This window comes from Gadus morhua, chromosome 16 (assembly GCF_902167405.1).
Source record: "Gadus morhua chromosome 16, gadMor3.0, whole genome shotgun sequence".
Lineage (NCBI taxonomy): Eukaryota > Metazoa > Chordata > Actinopteri > Gadiformes > Gadidae > Gadus > Gadus morhua.
The window spans coordinates 2,490,407-2,510,119 of NC_044063.1; the positions used below are offsets into that span (position 1 = coordinate 2,490,407).

At 43.5% G+C, this 19,713-nt stretch overlaps 1 protein-coding gene and 2 long non-coding RNA genes across 3 annotated transcripts in view; all 3 read right to left on the bottom strand.

Annotated features, from left to right (window-relative positions):
* Window positions 1-1,547: 1,547 nt before the first annotated feature.
* Window positions 1,548-7,512, bottom strand: LOC115560734 (uncharacterized). Its single transcript, XR_003979828.1, has 3 exons — window positions 7,379-7,512; window positions 2,022-2,291; window positions 1,548-1,678 (listed from the first exon to the last, which is right to left on the bottom strand). It is a non-coding gene; the product is annotated as an uncharacterized LOC115560734 (long non-coding RNA).
* Window positions 7,513-8,662: 1,150 nt separating this feature from the next.
* LOC115560732 (uncharacterized) lies at window positions 8,663-9,116 on the bottom strand. Its single transcript, XR_003979826.1, has 3 exons — window positions 9,088-9,116; window positions 8,811-8,860; window positions 8,663-8,703 (listed from the first exon to the last, which is right to left on the bottom strand). It is a non-coding gene; the product is annotated as an uncharacterized LOC115560732 (long non-coding RNA).
* A 5,703-nt stretch (window positions 9,117-14,819) lies between these two features.
* LOC115561049 (uncharacterized) overlaps window positions 14,820-19,713 on the bottom strand; it is a 97,838-nt gene continuing 92,944 nt past the window's right edge. The window contains exons 12-15 of the mRNA XM_030380836.1: window positions 17,794-17,961; window positions 17,548-17,622; window positions 17,266-17,337; window positions 14,820-15,142 (exon numbers count right to left, since the gene is read on the bottom strand). Coding sequence (XP_030236696.1) covers window positions 14,820-15,142; window positions 17,266-17,337; window positions 17,548-17,622; window positions 17,794-17,961 — 638 coding nt within the window. The remainder of the gene's footprint in view (window positions 15,143-17,265; window positions 17,338-17,547; window positions 17,623-17,793; window positions 17,962-19,713) is intronic.

Sequence of the window (19,713 nt, forward strand, 5' to 3'; positions counted from 1 at the left end):
CACTCTGCATTGATGGTCACTCTGTCCCTCCCTCCGCCCTGGTCAGAAACCTTGGCATCTACATGGACCCTGCACTCTCCTTCAAGTCACACATAAACCACGTCACTAAAATATCCTTCTTCCACCTCCGGAACATAGCACGCCTTCGACCCACTCTCTCCTTCTCAGCTGCTGAAACACTAATTCATGCCTTCATCACCTCCAGACTCGACTACTGCAATAGCATCCTGTATGGTCTCCCTCCACTGTTCTTCAAAAACTGCAATATGTTCAAAACTCCGCTGCTAGACTGCTCACCCACACTCCCTCCAGAGAACACATCACTCCCGTCCTACGTCAACTTCATTGGCATCCGGTAAAACAACGCATACATTTCAAGATCCTCCTCACCACCTACAAAGCCCTAAACAACCTTGCCCCCTCATACCTGTCAGATCTCCTCCAACGCCCCATTGACCCACACCGAACACGCTCCACTGTTGCCAACACCCTCATCCCCATCACCAGGACCAAATACCGCACCATAGGGGACAGAGCCTTTGCCATTGCCGCCCCTACCCTCTGGAACTCCATCCCAAACCTATGTATTATTATTATTATTATTAGTATACCACTGTTAAGGGGCGTAGTCCGGCCCCGACATGCAGCGGAGGGCCGGCGACCCCCTTCACAGTGGTATAATGAGCACATACCAATGACTGAAGTGATACTACTTAAATATACTACTAAAGTGATACTACTTAAATCTACCACTCTGGGCCTACCTAATAAACCGTTGGAACACACAAGATCAGAAACCATAGCAACGCCGGTAAACAAACCGAGAAGCCCAATCCCTATGAGAGCTCCCCGCGCTACGGCCATCCTGAGGCGGACAGAGCTTTTGGCCGTGATATTATATATACAATTATATACGCCGTATACCCGCGTATACCCTGGACTACACCAGTGCGTATACTACACAAAACATAAGCATGTTTTCAGTTGGCACTTGACAGTTCCTGAAGCTACGACACTTCCTGCCCTCCATCTGGATTTCGCGCATTCGCGATGCAGCAACGTGACGTCACGTGAAACCCACCTAGTTGATGGGTTTTCATGCCAAAACAAAGACCCTGGGTTCAATTTGCGCCGGAATTACACTTTAAGGCGTGTACCCATCAAAAACACGTTTCACAAACGGATGTTTTTGCAATCACAATTAGGTTCTTTCATTCATTAATTTAAGTGACTTGCCATCGTTGTCATCTTGGCAAAGTAGTCAAGAAGAGAATGAAGCTCTGTCGCGCGATTAGGCAGTGACGTCAGTGGGGGTGGCAAGTGGAATCACGTGACAGAATTTGGACGTTGGATGTCCATCTCCTACAGGCTGCAGCGAGACCTTACTCACTATGGAAGTATAAATTACTAACCCCCCGCCCCCCCTCCCTTTTTGACCTGATAAAGAAAAACACCTTGTATATACATTTTCATTTTTGTACTTTAAAACAAAAATCATAATCACTGTTACAGAGAGCATGTTAATGAAAGAAAAAACATCAACCAGATATTTATAAAATGTTTTATTTCTATCTTTTATTTCATGTCTCTTATCGAGGACACGTAGTGAATACAATGTTGGGGCTTTCTTCATTCCTCAAGAATGAAGCCAGTTTATCCTCCTCAGGTCACCTCAGATCTGTTTGAGTTAGGCAAGAACAGTGATTTCATTGCAACGTTACTGATACCCGAAAAGCTTCATCCAACAACAAATTAAATTGTCAAACTACCATTAAAAAAACAACATTTGACTGCTGCTGTGATGTTCGGGTATTTAAATTATAATTATTTCCCACTTTTCAACAAAGTAGGGAAGATGGCTTTGGATATGCAGTCTAAACAAATGTCCTGAAATGACAATTAATGGTTGGATCCCAGGAGATGAAAGGATATAGAGACTGGTGGTCTGGTTTGGGTTAGGCCCTTACCAAAAAATAGAGTGGGCATGGCTTATTGAGAACCCATTTCTAGTTACAACTCACCCATATCATCAGGATCGATCAGCCTCAGTTCATTGCATAAGTATCTGTCCCTCTTCCGCATGCAAGTGATCATTATCCGACTTGATTCCTCCCCTTTATCCCACACCGTGTTGATCAAAAAACGTGCCCGGTTTTCTTTGTTTGTGTGGCCCTGAGTCACAGACACTTCCTCAGTACTGAACACTCCATGCTCAAAAAGGTCATCCAGGAGACATTGGATAACTGGGTTGGAAACTCTCTGCACAAATTCCGAACGGATCCTTCTTAAGTCTGAAACAGAATGCAAAAGGCAATATTAAATATAAAATGTTGAAGTCAATATCAATTTGTCTTTGGTGTAGGCCTGTTTTAAAAACCAATAGCCTAGGCCCAGGGGTGGACTGGCCATCTGGCATACCGGGCATCGTCCCGGTGGGCCGTTGACCCAATGTGGGCCGGTCCGGTCCGCTATGTTATTTTTTTTTCTCTCTCTCTAAATTCCCTCCAATTTGGCCAGCCAATGGGCAACAGAGAGCTAGCAGTGTGGCCAGCATCGACGCATATTATTGGTCTATGTTTGTCATTGTCAATCAATCATGGGCTGACAGGCTCAGAGAGCCCTGACAGTGCTGTCAATCACAACAGAAACCAGGGTGGGCTGGACCTCATGGCGCGGGCCGGAGTCGCGGGAGTCGGGACGGAGCTGAAAATGGATAAGCGTAAGAAGGCAAGGCAAGGCAACTTTATTCATATAGCACTTTTCATACACAAGGCAGACTCAAAGTGCTTCACATATAAACATTGTTATACAATAAAATAAAATAATAGATAAGTAAAAGAAAACATATGCAAAGAAATGAGTAAAATAGAAAGTGCAATGTATTTAAGATCAGATCAACAGTCTCTCTGGTATCCGCGTCGGGACTCCAACCCGACCTAAAAGGAACTTGGTACTTTCTCTGGGACTCCAACCCGGATTCTAGTAACCCTTATCCTTTCTCTCTGGTATCAGATCATGTATCTTTCTGGTAAAAATAGAAAATGTAATTGAAAGTTAAAAAGGCTTTTTGGTAAGTAAAATTGAAAGTGCAATGTATTTAAGAAAGTGAGAAAATTAAATTGAAAGTTAAAAAGGCATTTTAGTAAAATAAAGGTAAAGTATTTAAGATTTAGCAGAAAGCTAAAGCAAACATAAAAGTCTTCAATCTTGTTTTGAAGGTGCTCAGAGTTGGGGCAAGTCTTAAATCCTCAGGGAGTTTATTCCAGCTATTTGTTGCATCGTAACTAAATCCTGCTTTCCCATGTTTCGTGTTTACTCTGGGGATAATTAACAGATTGGTCTCAGAAGATCTTAGTGTTCTAGAAGGCTTATGTAGTGGAAGCATATCAGTTAAATATTTTGGGCCTAAACCATGTAGGGATTTATAGGTTAGCAACATGATTTTAAAATCAATTCTCTGACATACAGGAAGCCAATGTAACGATTTAAGAATTGGTGTAATATGTTCAAATTTTTTGGTCTTTGTTAAAACTCTAGCAGCAGCATTCTGAACAAGCTGAAGCTTCCTTAGAGTTTGTTTTGGGAGACCTGTAAGGAGACCATTGCAGTAATCAAGCTTACTAGTGATAAAGGCATGTACAAGTTTTTGTAAGTCTTCGGTGGACATGAGCCCTCTAAGTCTTGCTACATTTTTAAGGTGATAATATGCAGATTTTGTAACTGATTTGATGTGACTTTCGAAATGTAAATCAGAATCCATGATAACCCCTAGATTTCTGGCTTTGATTGAGGTTTTCAGGGACAGAGAGTGAAGGTGTTGGGTTACTTTAAGCCTTTCCGTTTTAGCACCAAATACAATTATCTCTGTTTTATCCTCATTTAGTTGAAGGAAATTTTGGCACATCCAGTCTTTCACTTGCGCAATGCACTGGCACAGCAGATCTATGGGCCGATAGTAATTTGGTGATAGCGATACATAGATTTGTGTGTCATCAGCATAGCAATGATGGTCAATATTGTCATTATGCATGATTTGCCCTAGTGGGAGCATGTAGATGTTGAATAAAGAGGGTCCTAAGATCGAACCTTGTGGGACTCCACACATCACGTTGGTTGATTCTGATACAAAGTCGCCGATGGAAACAAAGTAGTTCCTATTTTGTAGGTAGGATCTGAACCAATTTAAGACTGTGCCTGAAAGCCCCACCCAGTTTTCTAACGTGTGGGTGGGGCTAGTGTGACACAGATTGGTGTCACACTAGTGTCACTACGTCACAAAAAGTCTACATGGCTACATACTTGTCACTCAGTACACAGATAATGAGTACAAGTTCTGTTTGCTGTTTCTTGCAGGTCATGAATTTGGCGAGGAGTGTAGCTGGCTGGCTGCGGACGAGGAATAATATATATAAATATAACCATTAATAGAGAATTGATATTTTTTGTTTTTATCTATAGCTGTGTGAAAAAGTCTAATGTCCAATATGAGAATGCATATCTGTTCAGACCTGTAATTCATGTCTTAGACTTTTTCTCGCAGCTAGAGAAAAAACATTAAATTCCCTATTTATGGTTTCACAATGACTGAGTCACAGTTGAAACAAATGAGTTTCAGCTCTAATGCTGCTACTGTCTGTTATATGTTTCTATTTCGATTATTTGTCAGGATATTTTGTTATTTTGGTCCGAGTCTGGTTTTAACTAATGCTGGGCTTACACCAAAAGATTTTCACATTCACAGACTAAAAACTGCAAGAGAGAATTTAGCGTTGGATCAAGTGTGATATTTAACAAAGGTTTTGTAGATATGGGGGTTGGAGATGTAGCGACCACAGGATGTCTGTTAACTTCCTGTTCAGGTTTCATACCTTTCTTGTCAGCAGCACAAGAGACACAAACTTGAAAAACAAAAACTAAAAAAAAGCAACAACTGCTATTTACAGTGCTGTACTATTATTCGGATGTACGTACTTGATCAAATAGTTTTAATAAAGTACATACAGGGTTCAGTACTGATAATGTAGTGGGCTGGTCTGGACAGAAAATGCCAGGGCTGAATTTCTGTCCCAGTCCACCCCTGGCCTAAATACAAAGATCCAAATAAACGACTCCATTGGTGGGGATTGGGTAGGCCTCCTGATAATTTGGTTCAGGTTCCTCGTTTTCTCACATGAGCCTGCTCTCTTCTTACTCTCCTCTACTTCTTATTAAAGGCCTAATGCAGTGTTTGATATCGAGCCTGCTGCTTGAAGTGGAATAAAGTATAAAGAAACTGCTCCCGCTGCGTCCACCTGTCGAGCAGCAGAAGAAACGGAACCTGATCGGCCAAATCCCTCAAGTTCAAATAAATTGCCGAATTTTAACCCCTATCATATATGGCAACCACGGTAACCTACAGCAAAGTGTGGTAGATTGACAACTGAAAGCTATCTATAAGTATAACTTAGATACGTTTTTAAGTTTTGGAAGGAAAGCTTCACATTCGTGTTAGCATACTGGCTTAACCTTAACTATTACCTGTCTGTTTTGTCTGTTTTGAAATCAAAGTATTCAAGATGTTCTACCATGATCATTTTAAGATATAAGCCACACAAAGTATCAAATATATTAAGAATAACAACTCATTACGCTCCTATTTTCTAGGATTGATGAGGATTTGATCGTGAGAAAACATTGTTTTACCGCGAGTGAGTGTTAAAAAGAATGAATGAATGCGGGCGCGCATGTGTGTGTAACACACACACACGTGCGCATGTGTGTGCGTCCATCTGTTTAAACAAACGCAAACTAAACGCGCAATACATAATGTTTATAATGTATTGCGTATATCATTAAATAGAACCACATTAAATAGGACTCAGAATTTTGAAGTTGTGAATTAGGCCATATTAGTTGGCCATAAACTGAGCCATTTGAAGTTTGAAATTCATGTGCATCTGTCTCATCGGAGACTGCAAACGCGCTGTCAAAATATCAACTCGTCGGATTCAAATGCTCTCATGGCTCTTAAAGGGGATGGGAGCTGGCACTCATTGGTTTATTGCACGTTACGCCCAAACCACACCTACGGGTAATTGCATGCAGGTGAGCAGGAAGGCATCTTGAGTGAGGGGCGCTGCCCTGCAAAAGCCACAATTGTACCCTTGAATCGGCTAAACTAAGGTTGATCTTTCGTTATATTTTCCCCAGACTATGATTCAATAGTAATTAAATAATGATCACAAAGGTCTATTGTGATGGAAGTACTCTCTGGCTTTGTCTCACGTGCTCTCATTGTCGTTTTGCTTGCTAGGGCACACTCTAAAGCTCATTAGCAATTAGCACAAATGTCGAAGGAAAACGAAATTCCCGTTATACATGCTCTTCATCACGGACATGTACGCTTGTTTTACCTCCTATTTGAGAAAAATTATAATAATGGATAAATGGCTTAAAGAGGTTAAGCCCACACCCAGAGAGGCAAAATAAAAATGCACTGGTCCTACACATGAAGCCCGGGCTGCTGTGGGAGCAGCTCCTCAGGTCATACTGGTATGATCACCAGTTCTGATGCTGCTGTAGCTCTACTGGTGCACCTCAGGTCATACTGGTATGATCACCAGTTCTGATGCTGCTGTAGCTCTACTGGTGCTGCCACCAGTATGGACAGTGATGACGAAGCAGCCCAAGACCCCCAGACCCCCGCCCCAGGGAAACACCAAAATGACAGGGAGGTTGGGGACTCACAGGGGTTCAGTTAGACTGGGAGTGAGGACTTCCCTCAGCCACAGTTTGTCCTATGTGCACAGGTTTTGTCTAATAACTGTTTGAAACCTTCTCTCAAGCAACGGTTTTTGAGTTTTTTGAGCGTCAACTGAGGCAACTTTCTAACCCCAACAAATGTCTAACAGCCACAGATACTATTAGGAGGGCAGGGCCAGCGTCTTACATGGTCAGTGATAGACTGGCTAAATCAGGCAAGCCTCAGACGTTTGGAAAAAATATACTATTTCACATACAAGCCAGTGATTTCTATGCATTCGTTTTTTTAATTAGCAGAATTACAAACAAAAACAATGACTTGATGATACGTGACGTGAGTTTGGGAACCACCTAACCACGATTTCAATGGTTTTTGATGGTAATAAGCCATTCTAAATTGTATGTGTACTGTAGACAACTTTAATAAATATAGATGGTTGCGGTCTAACATATAGTCGAATAGATTCCCTAGCATTAATTTGTGGCAAAATGGACAAGAATATGTACAAGACCTATGTTCATGACTGATTGTGAATATTTGATAGAATTACAGCAAAAATGGGTCTGGATTAGTTCATATTGACCATATTGATCAGTTACATAACTGCAGCTGTAACGTACAATTAACTCAACTCACCTTCTGCCTGTGTTGCCCTGGAGGGAGCCGGAGGGCTGGATGTGGTGCTGGATGTTGGATGTCCTGCAGCCTGTGTTGCCCTGGAGGGAGCCGGAGGGCTGGATGTGGTGCTGGATGTTGGATGTCCTGCAGCCTGTGTTGCCCTGGAGGGAGCTGGAGGGCTGGATGTGGTGCTGGATGTTGGATGTCCTGCAGCCTGTGTTGCCCTGGAGGGAGCTGGAGGGCTGGATGTGGTGCTGGATGTTGGATGTCCTGCAGCCTGTGTTGCCCTGGAGGGAGCTGGAGGGCTGGATGTGGTGCTGGATGTTGGATGTCCTGCAGCCTGTGTTGCCCTGGAGGGAGCTGGAGGCCTGGATGTGGTGCTGGATGTTGGATGACCTGCAGCCTGTGTTGCCCTGGAGGGAGCTGGAGGGCTGGATGTGGTGCTGGATGTTGGATGTCCTGCAGCCTGTGTTGCCCTGGAGGGAGCTGGAGGGCTGGATGTGGTGCTGGATGTTGGATGTCCTGCAGCCTGTGTTGCCCTGGAGGGAGCTGGAGGGCTGGATGTGGTGCTGGATGTTGGATGTCCTGCAGCCTGTGTTGCCCTGGAGGTGGCTGGAGGGCTGGATGTGGTGCTGGATGTTGGATGTCCTGCAGCCTGTGTTGCCCTGGAGGGAGCTGGAGGGCTGGATGTGGTGCTGGATGCTGCTTGACCTGCAGGCTGTTTTGAAACATACAGTTCATCCATACTGTATTAAGTCCAGTAATTACACTGCTTATAAAGTAGCCCTGTACAAAAATAAACTTTATATAATCTCCACTTATGCCGCTTTTCCACCGCACATGTAGCTCGACTCGACACGACACGACTCGACACGACTCGACACGGTAGCAGCGCGGGTGCTTTTCCACCGCAAATAGTACCTCCGGGACGTGGGCGGGGTCGTCTCCCACATAACAACAATGGAGAACATCGATGCGATGGTATTCGTGTTCGTATTATTAGCTGGCATGTTGAAGAAGTGGAATATGTTGGCTGCGGCGCTACTATGGCTGTTCTATCGTTACCAGCATGGTTGCCATGTCGCTCTCGTGACTTCGTCACACTCTCTGGCCAATCAGTGGCCGGCCGTCTGCCGACGTCACCTTTTAGCATCGGCTCAGCCGCTTGGAACCTAGAGCGAGGCGGTACTAGAAAAAGCAGCCACTTGAGGTACTAGATCGCGGTGGAAACGCAAAAAAGGCGAGCTGAGTCGAGTCGAGTCGAGTCGTGTCGAGCTGGTACCATGCAGTGGAAAAGCGGCATTAGAAATCTTTCTTGGGGTAACCTTCTCATACTCAGGACTCTAAGAAAGGCAGAAGCAAACGACAATAAAGAGCAATACTTCTTATTGTCAAGGTCATTTATGTATGTAAATTGAATTTAAAGGTATATATATTTGTTGAAATTCACCTGCTGAGCTGCTTCACATTTTTCACGATGTGACTTGAAGTGCATCTCCTCTGTCAGGATAAATAATTATTGTCAGTAACAAAACCGACAGCATGTCCAGTGTGATAGTAATGTAGACATTAATCCCTGCAACAATTAGCCACTTGATACACTGGCAGGCAGCATTCCTGGTTCAGTGAACCTGGATATATTTCTTTAACGCCCAGTGAAATCCTTCCGTTGTCGGATCAACTCGTCATTGAGACTCAAAGCTCAATGGAAGAGGGACACTGCTCACCTTCATCATCTTCAACATCTTCATCGTCTGGCAAAAAGACAAACAGAAAGAAGGGTGAGGAGGTATGGAGAAGCCTGAAGGTATGTAGCGTGAGTGAAGAACCAGAAGGACCACGACTCTTACCAGAATCAGAACTGTCCCCTCAGGGATGTTTTTCCCGACCTGAGAACTAGGGATGCACCGAATTTTCGGTCGAAAATGGCCCAAAAGCGCATTTTCGGTTTTCGGCCGAAATATTTTTATCACCGAAACAACACGGCCGAAACAGAAATTTGTGATAACGCAAACAAAAAGCGCAGCCAGCACACGCTTGTCTGGATAAGCGCCAATATGTCTGCGGCACGGACGTTTTCAATGTTTCTGAGAAAGACGCACGTATAGCAATTTGCAAAAATTTCAATGTATTGATTTTAATGAGGTTAGTAAACAGTCATAGCCATAAATGCAATGGTACTAGGGTTGTATTACCGAGTATAAACGGTATCAACTTTGAAACTAGGGCCCCATTCACACAAAGCCGATTTCATGGCGAAACCGCAAAGGTCTTGTACGGTTCGGCCTTCCGTACACACGAAGCCGGCGAATCCGCTGACCCGAAACCGCAAACTTCTGAAACCACCCTCGGTGGTTTCAAATCTACCCGGTTTCGTTTTGGATTCGTGTGTACGCCTGAAACCGACTGAAACCGCAAACCATGACGTCATCGCCCAACCCCTCGACCTCCTAGCCAATGGCTCTTAAGCCCGCGGAGTCTCAGAAATCATATGCGAGCATGCGCATAAGGGCAGCCTTTATGCGCATGCTCGCCTCTTCTTCTTATTTCATTTCTTCTGGATTTCTGTACCAGAAGCAGCGCCCCTTAAGGGCCTGGAATGTGTACTACAGCGTATCTACAGATCTACCCGGTTTCGCTTGGCTTCGTCTTTACGGAGATACTTCGAAACCGGATAGATCGAAACCGTAACGGTTTCGCACGCTTCGGCTTTGTGTGGGGGCCTAGGTCAACCGCCATCTTCTCCGTCAACTCTCCTCTCACACTCGGTGACAGCGTCTGACAGCGCGCCAATTCTCGGTGACAGCGTCTTATAACGTTCTTTATACCACGGTCTGCGGGAATACTAGATTCTGATTGGATGCAGGGTGTGCATTAACTCCTGATATACGGACACCTGGACAAGTAGTTCCGTCAAATTGTCTGTTTACCGTTCTCAATTAATGCGCTAGCTGGCGTATCGTCTCTAAAATAGTAGTAACCATAGCAACGGGAAACAAAACAAAGCTCAGCGGACTATAATACCTCCCGCTACCTCCCGTTCTAAAGTCGTAGCTATGGTCCGTCCTAATTACTGGAGGAGTGAACAACGTTTCCGTTGCATGAGAACCCAACGGGCGTGTAATGGTGGTTCCGGGTATTAGTCGGACCCTCAGGCGTAACCAGGGAAACAAATGCATGTTTTGTGGAAAACTTTATATTCAGATTGTAAAACGCATGAAAATATAAATTAATGGTCTTAATTTGGTCACCGTTGGTAAGTGACCGTGGTATAAGCGGAATAATGCCCTTCGAGGTGTCCATTATCAGGAATTAATGGACTTCGCGGATATAATTTTATACATAATATCACGGCCAAAAGCTCTGTGCGCTTCCGGATGGCCGTAGCGCGGGGAGCTCTCGTAGGGATTGGGCTTCGCGGGTTTGTTTACCGGTGTTGCTATGGTTACCGGTCTTGCGTGTTCCAACGCTTTATTCGGTTTATTAGGTTTATTAGGTTTTCGGCCTTGGTTTCCTCATTTTCGGTTTCGGCCAAGAATTTTCATTTCGGTGCATCCCTACTGAGAACATAACCATTGTGAATCATGGAGATCGGTAAAAAAAATAAAAAAATAAAATACAAATAAAATAATAATAATCTGAAAAACATAGCAATGTAATAGGACGCAATTTGCAAATCGCAACAGCTGTTATAAAATTAGGGGTTGTTTTAATGTTAAACAATCGAACCAATCAGGGGGTGCATGAGGAAACACCGGGTCGCGTGGGGTTCTTACCTACGCTCACGCGACATGCGAGTGAGAGCAGTAGATGAAGAAAACCACTTGCCAAGCATTGATTTGTTTATGTTTATGCAGCGATCAATGACTGAAATGATCAAGAGTACATATGACCGCAATTTAAAATGGCACCACGAAATGACCAAGGAGATAGCAGAGTTCATAGGGAAAGATTTGATGCTCCTCAACACAGGGAATAGGGCCGGGTTTACGGCTTTGGTACTGATGAAGGATACTGATGGTGTGTGTGTGTGTGTGTGTGTGTGTGTGTGTGTGTGTGTGTGTGTGTGTGTGTGTGTGTGTGTGTGTGTGTGTGTGTGTGTGTGTGTGTGTGTGTGTGTGTGTGTCACAACATGAAAAAAATATTTTGAGCCTGGCTTTTTCCAATGGTCCGATTCTTCGTTTCAAAATATATGCACATTTGTGCATTTTCTATTAGATATAGCCTAATTAGCATAACTTACCATACAATTACAGAAAACTTCCAATGCATTTTCTTCTTCTAATCATGTGGCTATTCAACCGGTAAAGTTTCATAAAGATATCTAAGTTAAAAAAAAATCCTATTCACCTGCCGTGTCTCACCTTAATCACAAAGCAATTACAATGTGGTCAAAAGGAGTTGAAGCATTCACAAAACTGTAGAAGATTTGCCAGACTATTTCACTAACATGTGGAATACCAGGTTGGAGAACAACACATGGGCTGGCCGGACCAGATAACCTTCACACTGTCAAGCTCCTCAATAGATGGCTGGTGTATCTGCTGCTCTTTTAAACCACCATCTTTCTTAAGCGGATCCTTTTTTTAAGAAATAATTAATTGCAGTACTACTTATGACTCCTTTATGTTTTGACATCTGCTTATGCGTTGGCAATCCTTGGTCAACTCACTTTTGAATCATAGCATGACAACTTAAAAAAAGTCTGGCGTATGATACATGGTCGAAACAGACCATTGGTTTAGAATTCACATCCCAGAATCCCCAACATATATTCCAGAAAGCCACACACCTTTGTCCCTGCTTAAAAAATAAATAAAAATGAAGTATGTAATCATAAAATTAGTTCTCATTATGTTATTATATGATATATTATTTATCTGGTGTGTGTAAAATGTGTTTTGACAGGAAAGTACTATGATATAGATGGTTATGCAGGTCGACTTATTACTCCTAAAACTAGGAGACTTCAACTCACCCAGCATCCCGTCACTAGCCGGCATTTTGAGGGGCGGAGACGAGGACAGCTCACCAGGACGGCTCCCCTGTCCGCTACTGCATGACGGCTTCTTCTTAACAGGTTTAGAACGATTCTGTACAAGTCCTGAATGACATATCAAGAGAAATGGCTCATAAAAATATGTTTTTACCTTACATGCAAAGCTACATAAATGGAGTGTGTGGAGTTCCAGATCCTTTGGGTTCCAGAGCGAAACCTTACTTCTGACGTTGAGGGGATTTCATTATTGGTAAGATTTCACATAATTTTTTTACTTTACTTTATTTACGGCACGATTTCACATACAAAAGTGTAAAAATGTATGAACTAATTTTACCAAAGGGGGGGCCTGACTAATTAAGTTTGGGAACCACAGGCTGGCTTCCTCCCGACTGCCTGACACTAGCTGTTCTGCATTGCTCTCACTTTCTTCCCCTTCCGCTTCTGTCCTGTCCTAACCCTTAGAGCAGCCTTCATTTCCCTCGCTCTCATCCCCTCCATGGACCTCTATCACATCTTCTAGCTCACCATCTGCTGAAGGAAAGACCCCTCTACCAGCATGAAATATACAGGATTGATATTAGCCTCTTAACCGGCTTGTAGCCTAACATACAATAAAACCGACTACTTGATGTTAGTGTTGTTTAGCTCGGTCTTGAACGCCTCAAATGATTGCTTGGAATAACTTTTAGTTGCCACTATATGATTTCACCTTGTCTCACATCCTAAGTGACATAAGGAGATGAAAAAGGACCAATGCACTCTTTGTGGCCGTTTCTGAAACTAATGGCCATTGCCGGGTTCCAATATCCATACTATCCGTAATTACTAGCCTAAGTTTGAGTACGTAGGGCATTCCGATTCAGATCGGGCGAAAATAAGTTTACTGAAAGGACCCGGAGGGTGTACTCAAAACGGTCAAATCGCGAAGTGCGTGGCGATGTACACTTTTCGTACTCAACGGCAGCCATCTTAGCTACGTAGCGGAAGAGGGCGGAGCCAGGCTGAGCCAAAGTCTGCGCAATTTCAACATATCCTGCATTAATAGAGTAATTTTGTAGTTTTAATAGCTTTTATTGCTGCTAGGCGTAAAGAGTTCACCGGAAAAAAAACGGGATGTTTATTGCGGGGGAGGAGCCGCGGTGGCAGTCGTGATCGTAATTTCCGGTTAGTGCACCCCGGGGTACTCGATTTGGAACAGCACTGACATCTGAAAATTGGCGCACTTAGTGAGTGCGGAGAGTGTATATCGGATCACGGAACACGTGTTTCATAATGTTAAGCTTTGCTTGGTATCTTATTTGATAGATAGAATAGATTCTAGATATAATGCTGATTAATTCCTGTTATACCACGGTCTGCGGGAATACTCGATTCTGATTGGATGCAGGGTGTGCATTAACTCCTGATATACGGACACCTGGACAAGTAGTTCCGTCAAATTGTCTGTTTACCGTTCTCAATTAATGCGCTAGTTGGCGTATCCATAGATGTCTATGGGCGTATCGTCTCTAAAATAGTAGTAACCATAGCAACGGGAAACAAAACAAAGCTCAGCGGACTATAATACCTCCCGCTACCTCCCGTTCTAAAGTCGTAGCTATGGCCCGTCCTAATTACTGGAGGAGTGAACAACGTTTGCGTTGCATGAGAACCCAACGGTCGTGTAATGGTGGTTCCGGGTATTAGTCAGACCCTCAGGCGTAACCAGGCAAACAAATGTATGTTTTGTGGAAAACTTTATATTCGGATTGTAAAACGCATGAAAATATAAATTAATGGTCTTAATTTGGTCACCGTTGGTAAGTGACCGTGGTATAAGCGGGATAATGCCCTTCGAGGTGTCCATTATCAGGAATTAATGGACTTCGCGGAGGCAACCGTCCGACGCGAAGCGGAGGACGGTTCACGCCTCCACGTCGTCCATTAATTCCTGATAATGGACACCTCGTCGGGCATTATCCCTTACTTATATGATGCAATCTGCTCCAACCCTGATTCCTCGCTGACTGCCTTCAATCTAAGCAACGGCTAATATAAGCCTAAAACATTCTTAAACCATGGTTCTCTAACCGCTGTGCTCACCTTTCTTTAGAAAGAAATCAGTAAGGATTATACATTTTTTCTCTTTCCTTTCTTTCTTTTACGTGACCCCGATTTTCCTTTCTTGGGGAAAGACGTGACTATCGTGGTGCAAATGAGTGCTCCAGCTTTAGCAGTCACTCAAATTCACTGTTTTGGGCAATCCTCTGAAGCGGTGGAATAAACCATTTTGTGCTTTCTGTAAGGGGTGACAGTAAGCCTCCCCTAATTTTTTGTATACAAAGTTCAGTCACTTAAACGTTTCATTCAGCCAATTTAAAAAAGGTACTTAAGACATTATTTACTTGAAAACCAAAAACAACAACTTTTCATCCCAGGCTTTGAGGGCCCTCGATGCCCAGTCCTGCTTCCCCCCCACTATGACGCCCCTGTGTGTGGGTGAAATACGTTACCTATCAATAACTGACGAGTCTCGACCGGTAGGTCCTCCATGTCTTCCAGACCTCTCAGCAGGTCCTGAGCTGTGGCCTTTCCTGGTCTTCGGTTCTTCCACAGCTGCAACATCTTGTATTTCCGCATGGTCAAATGTCTCTCTTCTCCCATGATCTCGTCCAGATCTTTGGTCTTCAGGTCCAGGTGGATGGCCGCCTGCTCCCACTCCTTTCCCAGCCTTTTGGCCACCTTCAGGAGCTGCTCATCAGACATATCCCGTCCTGCAGAGCGGGTTTTATTGTCTCCGTCTGGAAAAAAGAGGAAGAAAATCCACCCACAGGCAGGTCAAGTTCCACCTATCAAGATTATGGACCACTGAACAAAAATTCTAGATATTACCACTTTAGAAATGGGTGTTAAGGTGAGGGCAACCAAACTATCAAAAGTATCCTGTCACACTAGCATTAACATCAGTGAGACACATTCCACACAAATGTAATCCCGAGTGGACGATAATGAACCACTGGATTGCAGTGGATCAAAAGACAAAGAAGCTCCCCTCTTGTCAAAACAAAGCTGGCAGTGACAGTTTCTTTAAAAAGTACATTCATAGTAACAACTCTCCCACACCAGCAGGAGTAGAGATCAGACCCAGGAGGATGCATACGTGCTTGTCCCTCTCCTTCATACTATCAACCGTTATCTGACCTACCCTCTCCCCTTTCTTGATCACCATATCAATCAGTCGCCGTGCTCGATCCCTTGTGCTCGTCTGGTACTCCATCACAGAGTCCTTGCCCTCAGTACTGACACTTCGTGATCATTGAGGTCATCCAGGAGACCTCTGATAACTTGGTTTGAAACTCCCTCTACAAATTGAGACTAGATCCTTGGAAGCTCGTCTGGAAGAGGCAATAATGAAAAGCCAATATAAAATGACGTTTTGCAAACACGATAGATGAGGCAGGGTGTTCAACACATTGTTCTGCACACCTGCAAACTTGTCGCTGTTCGGTGACAATCGCCGTTTTCTTGGTCAATTGGGTCCTTCACGTGAATCGAGTAGAACCGGAGGGTTTCCTTTTAAGATTTTAATTTTCTTTATGCCGTTTTGCTGCCTTTCCAGTATTGTACCGATGATTCCGATGACTCCTCCTCTGACACGTCACCTTTTTTACTCCGAGGTGTTTGCGGGTCTGGTTCTGAATTGTTGACCTCAGAATCAGAGTCATTAACTCTTAACCTCTGTAAATATTAAACCTTCATACCATCTTGGTCCCCCACAAGATCTCATCAATAAGATGTATGATGGACTTGGTGTAATCAAAATATGCCACATTAAGTCCACTTTTCCATAAGAATAAGTAGTTTCTGTTTATATAGTTATACTAAGTCAAGTGAGATAAGGTCGGCGAGGTGTTCTGTCTTGGACCAGCTCGGTCAAACGTTCTCCGTTGTCTGTGCTCTTAATGTAGCCTATATCAACAATGTTTGGAGGCCTACTAGTTGGCCTAATGTTTTAAGAACAGGTAGCTAGGTGTGTACTGCTATGCATTTAAAGGTTTAAAACCAATCTGTATAGACCATACAGCAAAAGTACTTAATTCAACAGTCGTACACCAACTGTGGTAGGCTGGGCTACAACTGTCATTGTTTGTTAATAATTCTAAAAACCCACCAGTCAGGCATAGCCTACGGCAAAATGTCAAAGGTCATGATTTAGGGATGGATAAGCAAAGTTTCAGTATGACAGAGGAAATCTAGTCCTTTGTCAGCTGTGTTTGACAAAGAGCTAGAGTCAACAGTAAAGCTTTATTGGCGATGAATTGGGTGTTTAAGAGACCAAGTTGAATGAGTTTGAGAGGGTGTGAATCAGAAGGGGAAGGGGGAGAAGGACGCATGGCCATTCACCACATTGTTTTTGTTTGAGAACAGGACTATGTCTTTCAAGGATTACTTAAAGCAGTTTGCTTATTTGTGGAATTTTATGTACTCATTATTCCGGCACTTTTGAGGGTGTACCTTCATTGTTAAAGCAACCGGTCGTGCCCGCTAGCTCAGGCTGTTTAATGCTCTATGAAATTAAGAGGCTGGATATTTCAGACTGATGAACTTGAGCATTGAAATCACGTAGGCTAAAGCTAAGCTATCTTTTGTCCAAAATCTGTACATTGAAAAGGTTTGGTGTAGCCTACTGATGGTGTCATTGGTAAAGCCCACACAAGCAGCAACATGTTTAGATCCCTTTTCACCATGTTGTAGGAGGCTTCTAATAGATAGGCAGGGTTGATCATACCATCAATATATCAGACTTATTCATTACATAACAGTTATGTTATTGTTGTTATACGATATACTTTCTATCTGGTGAGCGAACCATGACATAGAGGGTTATGCAGGTAGAATAATTTCAACTCAGGTTTCCACTCACCAAGCATTCTCCCATCCAGGGACAGCTCATACTCGGAAATGCTCTCACTTCCGCTGCTCACACTTCCGCCGTCTGTAGAAATACAGAGGTCCAAAATAATCGGAGCTTGCTAGGGAGGTTTTGGGTCATGCAAGTAAGATTTTTGTTTTCATCGAAGTGCATAACAGTAGCTTTAAAATCATATTGGTGGTCTCCTTTTCTGCACCATTGGTGAGCGAAACATGACGTAGAGGGTTATGCAGGTAGATTAATAACTCCTAAAACTAGGAGATTTCAACTCACCAGAGTCGGACATGGTCTCAATTCCGCTTTCTTCCGGATCCTTGTGCCACTGTGGAATAAAACATTCTGCGCCTTCTGTAATGGGTGACAGTGAGCCTCCACTATTAATTTATATACAAAGTTCAGTCACTTGAACATTTTATTTAAAGTTAGTTAAGACATTAATTGCCCCATTGGGGCCCTGGGTACCCAGTCCTGCTTTCCCCCCACTATGACGCCTTTGTGTGTGTGGGTGAAGTGCGTTACCTCTCAATGGCAGACGGGTCTCGAACGGTACGTCCTCCAGGTCTTCCAGACCTCTCGGCAGGTCCTTAGCTGTGGCCTTTCCTGGTGGTCTTTGGCGCAGCCCAAATGCGATCAGAGGGCTCAGCGGTTCCAGGGGTGGGACTTGGGTAGAGGTGTGCTGCGTTGTATCTACAACAGAGACAATGCAGCGATGTCAACATGAGTAGTTCTAACTGGAAGGACGGTGAAATCCACGAGCTGCAGACCATCATGGGAGAGTAGGTGATGCTGTCGCAATAAACGAAGACGGGGAAAGATGGTGCAATCTACGAGAAAGATGAAGAGGAACTTTCTTTACAATGCCTTTTCGGGATAGCAAAATAAAGAATATGTTGGCATTTTTACACTTGTAAATAGTTAATCGCGTTTGTAGCCTACACTCAGATGTATACTCATTCTTGCATGCTGGTGTCTTGAATCATAAAAAATGTTTAAACACACGGCAAATAAACACGTAACGCATAATACAGTACATGGCAATGGACTGTCGAAAACGATAATGCATACAATACTGATAAGAAACAATGTTTATAATGTATTGCGTATATCATTAAATAGAACCACAGTTACTGCATATCATATGTTATATCATATACGTTTTCTTTGCCGAAATTTATTTGAGGACTCAGTATTTCTGAAGTTGTGGAAGAAAACCCCTTATTCCATGTGTGAATTAGGCCATATTATTTGGTTATAAACTGAGCCATTTGAAGTTATAAATTCATGTGCATCTGTTTCATCGGAGACTGCAGACGCCCTTTCAAAATATCAACTTGTCAGATTAAAAAGCGCTCATGGCTCTTAAAGGGGATGGGAGCTGGCACTCTCATTGGTTTATTGCACGTTACGCCCAAACCACACCTACGGGGGTAATTCGGCCACTTCAGACCAACCCTTTTTAGATATGCGCCGGGCGTAAGAGTCATTTTTCGCACCGGTAAACTAGCTATATCGCCAAAACTATCGACACTGCAATCAAAAAATGTTTTATTGCAAGTAAGATAAATGTGATAAAAAAATTATTAATGGGAATCCAAAAGTTTTGTTTGCAAATCCAAAAGTTTTGTTAGCGAATCCAAAAGTTTTGCTTGCGAACTCAAAAGCTTTTTTTTATTTCCATTGGAGTAGAAGATGAATGTGGGTGGATGACAGAGGAAGCCATGAATGGAGGTGTGTTTTGATTGGAAGGTGTGTAGCAATGTGATTCTGACATCGCGGCCTCTACACATGGATATTTTAACCTATAAATGTTGTATTGCATCAGAGGCCAGGAGGGTTTTAGTAGTACACCCAACAATTATTAATAGATCTTACTATTATATAATAGCAGGCCTGTCGGACAAGTAACTCAAGTTGGTCAGTGCGCATGTGCTAAGCAGCCTGCAGCTCACACACACAGCACGCGCAAACGCACCCATACAGCGCACGCACGCACATATACACCGCATACACACACGCACACCGCATACACACAAGCGCACGCACACACACACGCGCGCTGACGCAGACGTTTCAAAACAAAGGCAGCGAAGGACATCGCATACATACACACTGCACACACACTCATGCCCGCCAAGCGGCCTGCAGTTCACACACACACACACTGACCACAATGCATCCTCTAGATGGCAGGGACTGTCGTGTCACAAATTAACGGCATCGCAAACATGGCATCTGTAGAGGAGATGATTTTGCTTTGTGTCATCCGAAATCGTCAAAAAAAAGGTGCAAAAAGTGTAGGCCTAGGCGCCGGTGGCATGTGACACCCCTCCCCAACCCGCAGATTATCTCCTCAAAATGTTGTTAAATGACCAGTTACAACTAATTGCCAAAGCAGGGGAGCAATAAAATAAAAAGTTCAGGTATATAGTATAATATAAG